A 13,745-nucleotide genomic window follows, 5' to 3' on the forward strand; every position below is an offset into this window, starting at 1 on the left:
TTGTTGAATTTCTCCTTTATTACTGGACATATAGCGATAAAACTTTGTGAATATATATATTTTGTCATAAGGAACATATTTAAACCATAAGTAAAAAATCGCGAATTTTCCCTTTAAGGTAAATAGGATCAATCCATGAAGGCTTCGATCAATCCAATGGAAAAAAATATCTGAACATTTTTGTCCTACTTTTGGACCTCTATGACCTAATGAAGCTAACATTTAATTCACCCTGCAAAATGAGCCTTGAAATATATACAGACTATATTCAGTCAGTAAATAAAGAATATTTTTTTCTTTTATACTCTTAGTAAACACTCACCCTTGTGACTAGGGCCCTCTGTGAAGCAAACATATTCTGTAAGACTAAAGTACTCTGATTTAGACCAAAACTATGTAACAACACTCTCAATGCACTGCTCAATATCTGGATGTGACCATTTGCTCTGGCAATCTGAAAAATATGGGTCTGAGGTTAAGTAATGTGAAGTGGAAAACAGAATCCTTATCAGATACCCTTTTCCATATTCTTTTTAAAATGAATCATTTTTTTTCAAGGTTTATATAGGAATTAAATCAGATTCTTGAAATATACTTATTTAAGATCATCAATAACGATTCCACCATTATGCCACATTAATTTCTGACTCTTGGCTCTTAGATATCACTGCTGACTTGAATTTACTACCAAAAGAAATTATAACAATTATATTGTTAACATTTGAAAACCTCAGCTTTAAACTTGTTAACTTTATAACATAGTTGCAAATACAAAAAAAATAAAAATGCCCTCACTCCCTCATGAGTTCAGTGTTAAGAGAAACAGAAATTGCCTTTAAAAAATTATCAAACCATACTTTGGTTTTCACGTTTGAATGGTTTTACACTAGTAATTTTGGGACCCTTTATAGCTTGTTGTTAGGTGTGAGCCAAGGCTCCGTGTTGAAGGCTGTACCTTGACCTATAATGGTTTACTTTTATAAATTGTTATTTGGATGGAGAGTTGTCTCATTGGCACTCATACTACATCTTCCTATATCAATTAGAACATTTTCAGAGTATATGCCCAACAGGAACTTACCAGTGTATTGAGAACTATTGTAACTAGACAGGTCATACGGTTTCTGAGTATATCCTCTACAGAAACTTACCTGTGTAATGAGTTCTATTGTAACTAGACAGGTCATACGGTTTCAGAGTACATCCCCTACAGAAACTTACCTGTGTAATGAGTTCTATTGTATCTAGACAGGTCATATGGTTTCTGAGTATATCCCCTACAGGAACTTACCTGTGTAATGAGTTCTATTGTATCTAGACAGGTCATACGGTTTCTGAGTATATTCTCTATAGAAACTTACCTGTGTAATGAGTTCTATTTTAACTAGACAGGTCATACGGTTTCTGAGTATATTCTCTATAGAAACTTACCTGTGTAATGAGTTCTATTGTATCTAGACAGGTCATACGGTTTCTAAGTATATCCTCTACAGAAACTTACCTGTGTAATGAGAACTATTGTAACTAGACAGGTCATACAGTTTCTGAGTATATTCCCTATAGAAACTTACCTGTGTAATGAGTTCTATTGTATCTAGACAGGTCATACGGTTTCTGAGTATATCCCCTACAGAAACTTACCTGTGTAATGAGTTCTATTGTATCTAGACAGGTCATACTGATTTCTGCAGCTAGATTTCCCTCAATATGAGCATCAGCTTCAACATCTCTTGGCTTTGACCTGAAATACAATATAATATAATATAAACTCTTGTATAACGTCCATTATCACTGAACTGTTATACATTTTTGTTTACCGGCCAGGTGAAGCACGACTCAGGGTGCGGAAGTTTCTTGCTGCATTGAAAACCCATTTGTGGCCTTCGGCTGTTTTGACAAGTTGTTGTCTCTTTAACGCATTCCCCATTTCCATTCTCAATTTTACATCTTCAGGAAACTTTTTTTTTTAAATGATACAAGAGTGTTGTCATATTTAACCAAGCTAGACCATATGACACATACATATCTGGTTGTTCTACGGTGGGTTTATATGCAAGTTGGTCCTTCCTCCATCTAAGTCTTCCTCCAGCCTCTCCTCCTCCTAAAACATTAGCTAGAGATGGTGCTCTCTCTGCTGGCCCTGAAATATAAATCATGATAATTAATTTTCCTCCATCTAAGTCTACCTCCAGCCTCTCCCCCGCCTAAAACATTAGCTAGAGATGGTGTTCTCTCTGCTGGCCCTGAAATATAAATCATGATAATTAATTTTCCTCCATCCAAGTCTACCTCCAGCCTCTCCTCCGCCTAAAACATTAGCTAGAGATGGTGTTCTCTCTCCTGGCCCTAAAATATAAATCATGATAATTAATTTTCCTCCATCTAAGTCTACCTCCAGCCTCACCTCCCCCTAAAACATTAGCTAGAGATGGTGCTCTCTCTGCTGACCCTAAAATATAAATCATGATAATTAATTTTCCTCCATCTAAGTCTACCTCCAGCCTCGCCTCCCCCTAAAACATTAGCTAGAGATGGTGCTCTCTCTGCTGGCCCTAAAATATAAATCATGATAATTAATTTTCCTCCATCTAAGTCTACCTCCAGCCTCTCCCCAGCCTAAAACATTAGCTAGAGATGGTGTTCTCTCTGCTGGCCCTGAAATATAAATCATGATATTTCTGCAAATCTCCAAAATAGTTCATAGTATACAATTCGTCCTTCTCTTGAATATTTCATATTGATGAGGGAGTAGTCTTCGAGCAAGTGTAGAGCACTGAAAACTCTTTTTGGGGTTTCTTAGATACAAGTTCTGTAAAAGACTCATATGTCTGGAATAAAACATTTCAGTAATATCAAAGGTTTCAGTAATTCCTAGGATGCTTGATAAGACAGATATTCTTCAATCACCTTCCAGAATAATTCATTAAAACTCCACCCATTGTTCCTAATTAAAGTTAGCTCCCCTTGATTACCTGCTAATGATGCTGAAGAATTTTGCCTTCGTCTCATCATCTCCATACGAGCATTAGAGCTACCAAGTATAGCTTCCTCTAACCGAGACTTCATATCCACACTTTTCTTTAATGTTTGCTGAGAATACTGAGCTAAGCTTTTCTTTCCCTGATCAAATATAACTTATAAAATTATCTTGTGATCTTATAAAATACACAGAGTATCAAAAGTTTTTACTCTCTGAATGAAAGAACAAATTTGATTAGAGGAAATCAACTACAAAATACGAACCCAACCTCAATTCTATTTAAAGAATTTTTAACAGGGATATAAAAAGCTACAGCATGAGGACAAGGAATGCGAATAAATTTTACTGATTATTTTCACAAATATATCTTGTCTATTTACAGTGCAATGAAAAGAGTTGCCAAAAAGTATTCAGACGTAAACAAAATTTCTGATGTAATTATATAGTTAAGTCTGGAGAATATTTAATGAGTGGTTTTGAAATTAAGAAGGAAGATTTGTTTATATACTTGGTCATTTCTAATAGCATGACAATATAAGATGACATGTTTCTCCTCTTCCTCCTTCCAGTAGTGTTCTTTCTCTTGAAAGATGGAGCAAAGATTAAACCCATTAGACACTAAATAATGTTAATGTGAAAATTGTCTGAGATCTTCAGTCATTTAAACCACACTTTCTTATATGGTATAGTTTGAACAAAAAGGTAAAACCGAACCAAACTCCAATAAGCATGAGCATGATGAAAATTTACCCTAAGTGGTCATCTTGGCACAAAGCTTCAATTTGAAGATTTTTTGTCATATTGCTTGACCTGGAAGACCAAGGGATGCATGGCGAGTGGACCAGAGAGCACACTTAAACAGTTCTAATGTTGGAGTAAAACTGATTTGGGTAAAGCAGTCTAAGGTAGGTCATTTTGACCAATATTTCCCAATTTTTGACAATTTCTTACTTCAAATATACATGCAACCTGGAATACCGGTAGTCTTTTCCTACGCATATTTCAATAATGAACGCAATAATTAGATATATGCCTGTAGGTTTACTCTAATTGTGGAGAGTTTAGGCCTTTGAACTATGTGTGTCATACATGAAAGAGAAGCCCACCCCTCAAAAAACAAGTTTTATCTGATTTCAATTTTCAAAGTTCTTTTTTTTTAGCTCAAAATGAACATTAAAACTAAGAAACATGACAATACATAATGAGGTTACATGTATTTACTTCGAAATAAATGTCAGAAAGATGACCTCAAAAGTATGAAGAGTCATTGGCGCCAAATAACAATATTTTGGATAAGGCTGTAATACTACAACACCCACATGGTAAGGGTTAAGAGTAGCACAAATAAACTTATGTTAACATTAGTATATAAAAAAATGACGCAATGAACAGTTTCAATTAGGTCACAACATTAAATATCTCATAGACAACAATTCCATTTAATACACAAACATATCTATCACTGGTCACTGGGCAATGTTATATAGTATCTATAATCCGTCAATGGATATTAAAATGAACTAGAGAGTATGGATGACTGATTGATACAACAGGTGTACAAGATGCAAAAATGTGGAATGTTCTAATGTGCAATTCTATTAATTTGATCATGATGCACATAGGGTTGTACTGAAAATTATCATTCAGTGCTACTAATACCATAATCAAATTAAACACGGTGCTACTAATTCCATGATTATTATAATTTTAAAACACAGTGTTCAGTTTACAATTACAGCTACCAGAAGAAAATTTACCTCAAAATAAAAATTCTCATAATATTTATTTTCTTCAAACTTAATCTCCTGTATCAAGGGGTTACTGAAATCTAATTAATGGGGTCATAGTTATTGTTCCCAATATGTTATTTCTTGAGTTTTACTAAACAGCAAAAGATATTTCTTTTTAAAAGCAAAGGCAATTCATTATTTTTGGCATAATGTTATACATGAATAAGGTAAAGCAAAAACATAATCTTGATCCTATCTGTTGACAGAAAAATATTAAAACTCTAAAAATATAATGAGTGTAACATGGTTAGCCACCTTCTTTTTAAAATATATAGAATGTGTTTGCGATAAAATCAATAAAAAGAAACAACTTAAATTGTATTATAAGAAACAATTAGTGAAAGATTGAAAGGGTTGTATACCTGTGTAATAGAATCATCTTTACTTAAACTCCTATTAAGTAAAGATCCAGAGCCACGAAGAAAATCCACAGATTTGCGTTGAATCCCTTCCCATAACTGCTCATAGGATTTTGGTAAACTTGCACTTTTTGGACGAGAACTCTCTGTGCCATCATTCCATTCCTCCAAGGTATCAGTTGAACCAGTTTTATTTAAGCACAGATTTTGAAGTCGAGCCCATTTTGCCTGAGAATCCAATAGTACAATATTTATGGGTCAACAGAGGTCAATCCTAAATACTTAGAGACATCTAGAAGGTCACGCTATCATTATAGCATGAAAGCATTAGGAATGTGTATACATGTAAGCTGATTATTATTACTTTTAGGTATCATAAATGACTAGCTAGTTCTTAGATGATTCAATTTTAGGGACATATAAATCATTTAGTGCTATAATGGAAAATTATTTATTGTTTATACCTTTTCAGGTTGTGTCTTTATTTTATTTTTCAAATCTTTAATGAATTTCAACAAGAATAATAATTTGAAGATTTAATATTTCAAGTTTCAGTATTTTGCTGTTGATACCACTAAGTTTCAAATATGAGTAAAAAGGACAAAGTTGATCTCTGTATACATGTTATTTCTGCTATTATTTGATAATATGTGGGAAAATTTCCAACTTGGCCGGATGATTTTATATTATTGTATCTTAATGTTTATGAGTTACTAATGAATGTGTTAATTTCATAATACATTTCATTCAGAAGTAAGAGCAATCAAAATCGATGATCTTTCAATGTTGACTTTCGTTTGTTGTTTTTCTAATTCTAGAAACATGACAAAAGGCCATTCTATTTTGTGGTATTATAAAATGTATATCTATAAAAGTTTAATTTGGATACCTTATCATTGAATACTTAATGCTCTCTGATGTTTTGATTAAAATAGTTTTTTGCAATGCTAATGCAGGATTGTTCTTTGAATAAATTATTGAATTGATATATACATGTTCTTCCAAAATCACTTTCAAACTAATGCTACTATGACATAAGTCTTAGAATATGTTTGAGTTAATATAAATAGGTGAATTTTAAATGATTACATAGGTTAATAGTTATATTAGTTAAATTGCATTTAGTCTACCATGAATTCACTGAAACAGATCTTAATATAAAAAAAACTTTATGGTAAAACTTTTAATGGTCATTTATCAGTATTTTTTATAAAACAAATTATATCTTTACCTGTAACTGATTTTTTATTATCTTTATTTAAGTCTCTGAGTATTTACAACATTTTTCCAACTATGTTATTTATCTATCATGCCATGTTCCCCATAAAATAACTTCTGGTTAAAACGTGCATCCATGTTGGTTGTTGCTTTTGAAGCACTCGACAGCATGCAAAGGTGAGGACACACAACAAATCATGCCAAACTAGTGACAAACTAAAATGTGATGATGTATGACCTATATTTGATTTATAAGGTTAAAGGTTAAGTGGAAATCTGGATTCTAAAGGTCAAAGTTATCATTGGAGAGACATGCTAAGATGGTTGGTTGATGGTACATGGTGTTCCACTGGTGTCCAAATAAATGCAAGTTTCCACAATCCTGTTAATGTATAAATACCACAACCACAAATTAATTAATTAAAACACTTATGACAAATGATAATTAATTAAAATGTCCCAATTATGTAAACAATATCTATGAAATGATGGTTATTCTTTTGATGTAATGAACAATGAATTGTTAAGATTTCTTATATATGGTTCGAGAGACGTAGATTGTAACATCATGAACATTGAATAGTTACTCTCCACAGAATTTATTCAGTTTTTCAATGTTATTATGAAACGTATAATTTTTTTTTTTACAGAAATCATCTTTCTATTGACTAAAATAGAACTTATATATTACATTAAAATTTATATTTTCAAAAATAAGCAAAATATGGTAAAGCATAGATTAACTTTTGTACCTATGAACATTTAAGAACTATGAAAAATAATGTAGCATATATTTTACTCTGCTAAGAATAAGAAATCTATATACAGATAATTTTGACACATTAGTATATGAATGATTGTATGAATATTCTACAGTACAGCAACTCAGCTTTTTTGTGACAAAAAATACATCAAAAGTTAAAATGCAGTCTAGTCTATTATAGCAGGGTTCTAATTAATTAATCAGCTAATCTAATTTTAATTATAAAAAGAACACCATCTTAATTTGGATTTTTAGATGACAAAAATAAGTTATAATATCCCAAACATACATCTCAAGATGTTAAAATATAACGAAGAGTTGATTTGTCACTAAAATTAGTATATGTGTCATTTAAATTTTTGAAATGTAATTGATGCAAATTTGCATTTGGCCTGCAAGATGTTGACCAAGCTGTATAATTTCAGAATTGATTTCCGAAAATCCAAAGTAAGAAAAGTCAATATGGTATGGCATCCTGTTTACTGTAGTTCGTCTACATACACAAAACAACTTCAAAACATCAATTCAAATTCACAATCACAATAATTGTTTAATGAGAAATTCAAATTAATTTTGTAAGCACTAATTCTAATAACTTTGAAGTAAAAGAGGATCTATAAATACATACATTATTGTGTTATCAAATACTTTTTCAAATAATTATTTAAAGTCTACTAAAATTGAACTTAATTTTTATTTTGCTTATTCTGACAACTTACAACAACCTGTGAATTTTAACCAAGATTAAGCAGTTAATATTAATATTTGTTCTATCCCAAACAAATTCTAACATTTTTGAAATACTTAAGTATTGGATAAAATAACCAATATTTCTGGAATTACAACTAATCATGCTGTTATTTCTATTCTATATTACTGTTAACAAGCAGGCACTTTCCAAAAATAATTCTGGAAATGAGTATTTAATTAAAGCTTATTCATTTTCAAACCTTACTTTTCTCTTTATTTGAAATTAATTACTAAACTAGATCGCAATTCTTACTATCTATATTACCAGACTTAACTAATCGATCAGATCGGTAATCGAACACTAATCGATCATATTTGATCAGTACTCGATTGATGAGTTGAAGTCATCGATCAGTAATCGATCAAACTCTCTCAGGAGTTTGATCGATTAGTGATCGATTTAAGACTGATTACTGATCGATTAGTGTTCGATTACCGATCTGATCGATTTGTTAAGTCTGGATATTAAACATGCTTTCTACACTTACATGTTTTGTTCTTGTATACTGGTGTACACAAACAATTTTCACTCTGATGTCAATTACAAGTTAAAACTTACAATAAACTATACCAATACTCATGCAACAAATAGATTAGTTTGTCTGTTGATGTTAGCCATCTAACACATTGTAAATGTGCAACTTCCACACATTTTGATGCATATGACTTACCCGATACTCAAAGTTTGATACAACATAGTATATAACGTCCAGTATTTGTTGTAGTACACCCACGTCCATATCTGACCACCATTGACGTAGTACTGACTGGTCAACGTTCTTAATCACCCACATAAAACAGATCAGAAGATTTCTTGTAGATTCTGCATTCAGATTACACTTCCTTGGCTGTAAATACAAATAAACTGTTGACACAGCAGTAATATAATGACTCTGGTACATGCAAGATGAAAAAAACCCAGACATTTTGTCTTTAAATGATATATAATCCACCAAAGATAATCTGTCATGCCTTAGTCCTATAAAAGAAACTGTAACTCAAATTATGAATTTGAACATTTAAAGTATTACTGTTTTTTTCCCCAAATAGATCAAAACCTGTTCACAACAATTTATATTTAGATTTCATTTCAATACAATTATAATATTCACCTTTTCTTTGTACATTACATATAAAACTAACCTTTGACCCATCATAGGAAGGATTTTCCTGCACTCGACCTGCAAACACACTAGAACCAGCTATCTCCATAGCGATGTGCTGATTAATCTTATCTGCATCAGATTCAAAGTTAAAACTTTTGAGACGACCTTCAACATTAGGGTCCCATAGCTGTGGTAATGAATCTATGACGATTCCTATGACTGGCATGTACAGGGCAGCTAGTCTGGCCTTCATCTCTGGGTCTGTATATCTGACATCTAAATCATGGTTTAACAACAGATTCCTTAACACGTTGATGGACTTTGGATGTATGGCAGGATTACTGTTTAAAAAGAAAATAGTAAAAAAATCTGAATTTGCTAGAGGATTCATCAATAATACTTCAGTAAGTACATTATTTATTACAGTGACATGTGTAAACATTTACAAATCATCAAAATATATTGTAAACCAATTAAATTTTGCTAGCTATTCATTTTGGCAAATATTGCGAGTAGAAAACTAACACCAATATAAATTGTCAGGATCATGTAAAACTTATACTTAAACTTATCTTTCCTTATTTAACTGCATCAAGTAAATTAGAAAAATAGAAATTAAATCGCTGCGTAGTGATCAAGAAGAGCTAAATACAAAATAAAGTATCTGCGAAAATAAGTTGGTTTACAATAATATAGAGATATGAATACAACTGGCCCAATAGCCCTATAAGTCATCTTAAATAATATTAAACATTTTCAAATTCTAATTCTAATGTAAATGTTTATACTGATTTCAAAATAGCAAAAGAAATGTATATTAGTTTAAATTAATAAGTCAAATGACAAATACTCACTGTATATCTAGATTAACAGACAAGTCTGATAACACAATACCAAGCAGGAAATGTTGCTGTCTAAACTCTATAGTTAGTTCATAGAACCTTCCCTTGTCTGTCAATGTACTGGTGGAGGCGTAGGACGAGGACGACGTTATACTGGAAATACTAGGAGTAGGACTTGACGAATTGGCTGATGGAGTCAGAGGGGTTCCAAATGGTAAATTTAAAGGAAAGTAATGTTCATGACTACACACAACTCTCATGAAATCTAACTTCAGTAGAATCAGTGATGTTGATTCAGCTAGGTTCCTCATTTTGTCACCAAGCTATAAAATATAAAGATATAATGTTAGTTGTTATGCAGATCATTGTAACCTTCAGTTGTTAACATACCATTTCATTCAATTCCATTCAATCTTTTGTTTTATACATTCTGTTTTACAATATTATAGATAGAAGATGTGGTATGAGTGCCAATGAGACAACTCTCCATACAGAAGCATAAATGTGTATCATATGATGTCCTTTTGTAATATGGAAGAATCTGTTAAATATAATGCATTCTTTATTACAATAGAAGTATGTGTAATATATGAAATAATGTTGTATTATCACTATTTTGTGCATTTTTCATTTGATCTTTTTTTGTGATAATTTTTCATATCATGCTACTTGCCTGAGATGGAAAATTATCGCTAGAAACAAAGGAGCCATGTGGCGTTGCTGATGAAATTGACATGACATTGACAACATTTTCATAGGTAAAATAGCGATAAACAGATTATCATTGGTCATCTCAACTTGACTGCTTTTCTCGCTTTCGCTGTGACCGACTGAAGCGCGAAAATCAATCTCGTTAAGATAACCAACGATATCCTATAAATATAGGAGTATCTGTTTGAAATACTATTTTTTTTTTTTTTACATCAGAAGTGAATCTGCTGATAAATTACCTACTATTTTACAATACATTATTTCTGTGTAAAATGGAAGAGTATCTATTTATATAAAACCTACTGTTCTGCAATAGAAGTGTATCTGCTGGAAGACAAAGAATCTGTCCATATAGGTCAAAAGGTCATGTAGGAAGAATGCCAGACTTGTGTTTAAACTCTTAACTAATAGTGGATCCTGAAAATAGATAAATAAAGACTATAAACAAGACAAAATGTTTGTGAATAAAATATCAGCATGCTAACAATTTTACCTACATTTTTATTTCTTTCCAACTGAAGTTTAAAACATTGAAATAACAAAATAAAACAAGAATGTGTCCATAGTACACGGATGCCCCACTCCCACTATCATTTTCTATGTTCAGTGGACCGTGAAATTGGTGTAAAAACTTTAATTTGGAATTAAAATTAGAAAGATCATATCATAAGGAACATGTGTACTAAGTTTCAAGTTGATGTAACTTTAACTTCATCAAAAACTACCTTGACCAAAAACTTTAACCTAAACTTTGCACTATCATTTTCTATGTTCAGTGGACCATGAAATTGGGGTCAAAACTATAATTTGGCATTCAAATTAGAAAGATCATATCATGGGGAACATGTGTATTAAGTTTCAAGTTGATTGGACTTCAGCTTCATCAAAAACTACCTCGACCAAAAACTTTAACCGGACGGACGAACGGAGGCACAGACCAGAAAACATAATGCCCCTCTACTATCGTAGGTGAGGCATAATAACAAATGTCAATTATAATGTGTTCATCTATCTACATTAACTGTACATGCATATCAATATTAATCCTACCTTATCATATTTGTCCACTATATCCCTAATCTTAATTGTACTTAATTATTTATCCTACCTTATCATATTTATCGACTATATCCCTGACAAACATTCTGACAAGATTTTTCAGATCATCCTCAAAGTATTCAGGAAATCTCATTTGTCTGGGTGCTGCTAGTTTGTCACACTTAGCTAGATGTTCAGCCATACTCTTTATCTGTCAAGTATAAAAAAATTAAAAAAAGTACAGTACTCTTTAATTTTGGAGTAGAATAAAATCAATTTATTTTAAAAGTTAATGTTCTAAAACAGTAAGAGAGTATAGTACAATGTATATATAAATGTACATAAATTGCTGTTTCTCATAAATCAAAGATGTGAAGAGTAAAAATTTCTGTATATAGGATTGGAATATTTTATCGAATTATGTATAAAAGTCCTTATCTCACAATTTTGTAAAACTAGAAAGTCAGTATTAGTGAAAAATTGTATTTATACGATAAACTGACAATTCTGTAAGACTTGACTTTTTTTTTATTAACAAATAACTCCTACCATCAGCTCAAAGAAGAACCAGGAATATGTCATAGCAGTCTCTCTGATTGGTCCACTCAAAACTGACCACTGGAGGGCTAATTCTTCATGTACAAACTGAAAATATATATCACTATGTGAAATTAAAATAGTCATTAAGTAACAAGTGAAAGTGGGAGCTAATGCTCACTGATGATACCCCCACCCAAATATTTCAGTAAACACTGTATAACTGACTCATATAAACCCTGAAACCAAATTTCAGAAATCCTTGAAATGTATTTCCTGAGAAAGATGTGATGAAAATTTTCAACTTGGATGTCATGTGTAAAATGATGCAAGTGTTCTGTAAACAGGAAGTGGTAGAGTCATGAATCTGAAAATGCATCACATGGTATAGCTGACTTATAACAAGAGTGCACACGCTGAAATGTCTCGCCTTCTTTACTAATCATTGATATTATGTTGATAGTCTTAAGCTTTATTACAACTGTCACATAAACTTAACATTAACCAAGATAACTAAACAAAGACCAATGAACCTTGAAAATGAGGTCAAGGTCAGATGAACCACACCAGGCAGACATGTACAGCTAACAATGCTTCTATACAACATATATAGTTGACCCATTACTTATAGTTTAAGAAAAATAGTCCAAAACACAAAAACTTAACACTGTGCAATGAACCGTGAAAATGAGGTCACAGTCAAATAAAACCTGCGCGACTGACATAAAGATCATAAAATATTTCCATACACCAAATATAGTTGACCTATGGCATATAGTATTAGATAAAAAGACCAAACTCAAAAACTTAACTTTGACCACTGAACCATGAAAATGAAGTCAAGGTCACATGACATCTGCCCACTAGACATGTACACCTTACAATCATTCCATACAACAAATAAAGTAGACCTATTGCATATAGTATGAGAAAAACAGACCAAAACACAAAAATTTAACTATAACCACTGAACCATGAAAATGAGGTTAAGGTCAGATGACACCTGCCAGTTGGACATGTACACCTTACAGTCCTTCCATACACCGAATATACTAGCCCTATTGCTTATAATATCTGAGATATGGATTTGACCACCAAAACTTAACCTTGTTCACTGATCCGTGAAATGAGGTCGAGGTCAAGTGAAAACTGTCTGACAGACATGAGGACTTTGAAAGGTACGCACATATTAAACATAGTTATCCTATTACTTATAATAAGAGAGAATTCAACATTACAAAAAAATTTGAACTTTTTTTTCAAGTGGTCACTGAACCATGAAAATGAGGTCAAGGACATTGGACATGTGACTGACCGAAACTTCGTAACATGAAGCATCTATATACAAAGTATGAAGCATCCAGGTCTTCAACCTTCTAAAATATAAAGCTTTTAAGAAGTGAGCTAACGCTGCCGCCGGATCACTATCCCTATGTCGAGCTTTCTGCAACAAAAGTTGCAGACTCGACAAAAACCATGAAACCTAATTTCAGAAAACCTTGTAATGTTCCTAAGAAAGATGCAACAATAAATATTCATGTGACGGATGGATGTATGGACAGTTTGACAGATGGTTGGACTGATGGACAGACAAGTAAAACAGTATACCCCCACCTTTTTTAGAGCATGGGTATAATCAACATAAGACCAA

General features: G+C 32.1%; 1 protein-coding gene across 2 annotated transcripts in view; it reads right to left on the reverse strand.

Annotated features, from left to right (window-relative positions):
- LOC139503807 (dedicator of cytokinesis protein 7-like) overlaps positions 1 to 13,745 on the reverse strand; it is a 60,349-nt gene that overhangs the window by 18,417 nt on the left and 28,187 nt on the right. The window contains exons 24-34 of one of the 2 annotated variants that reach the window (XM_071293739.1): positions 12,107 to 12,202; positions 11,628 to 11,768; positions 10,823 to 10,936; positions 9,821 to 10,131; positions 9,004 to 9,307; positions 8,532 to 8,708; positions 5,133 to 5,357; positions 2,973 to 3,120; positions 2,023 to 2,140; positions 1,642 to 1,741; positions 323 to 454 (exon numbers count right to left, since the gene is read on the reverse strand). In XM_071293739.1, coding sequence (XP_071149840.1) covers positions 323 to 454; positions 1,642 to 1,741; positions 2,023 to 2,140; positions 2,973 to 3,120; positions 5,133 to 5,357; positions 8,532 to 8,708; positions 9,004 to 9,307; positions 9,821 to 10,131; positions 10,823 to 10,936; positions 11,628 to 11,768; positions 12,107 to 12,202 — 1,866 coding nt within the window. The remainder of the gene's footprint in view (positions 1 to 322; positions 455 to 1,641; positions 1,742 to 2,022; positions 2,141 to 2,972; positions 3,121 to 5,132; positions 5,358 to 8,531; positions 8,709 to 9,003; positions 9,308 to 9,820; positions 10,132 to 10,822; positions 10,937 to 11,627; positions 11,769 to 12,106; positions 12,203 to 13,745) is intronic. The other variant, XM_071293747.1, reaches the window with a different exon arrangement.

The sequence above is a fragment of the Mytilus edulis genome, chromosome 1 (genome assembly GCF_963676685.1).
Source record: "Mytilus edulis chromosome 1, xbMytEdul2.2, whole genome shotgun sequence".
Lineage (NCBI taxonomy): Eukaryota > Metazoa > Mollusca > Bivalvia > Mytilida > Mytilidae > Mytilus > Mytilus edulis.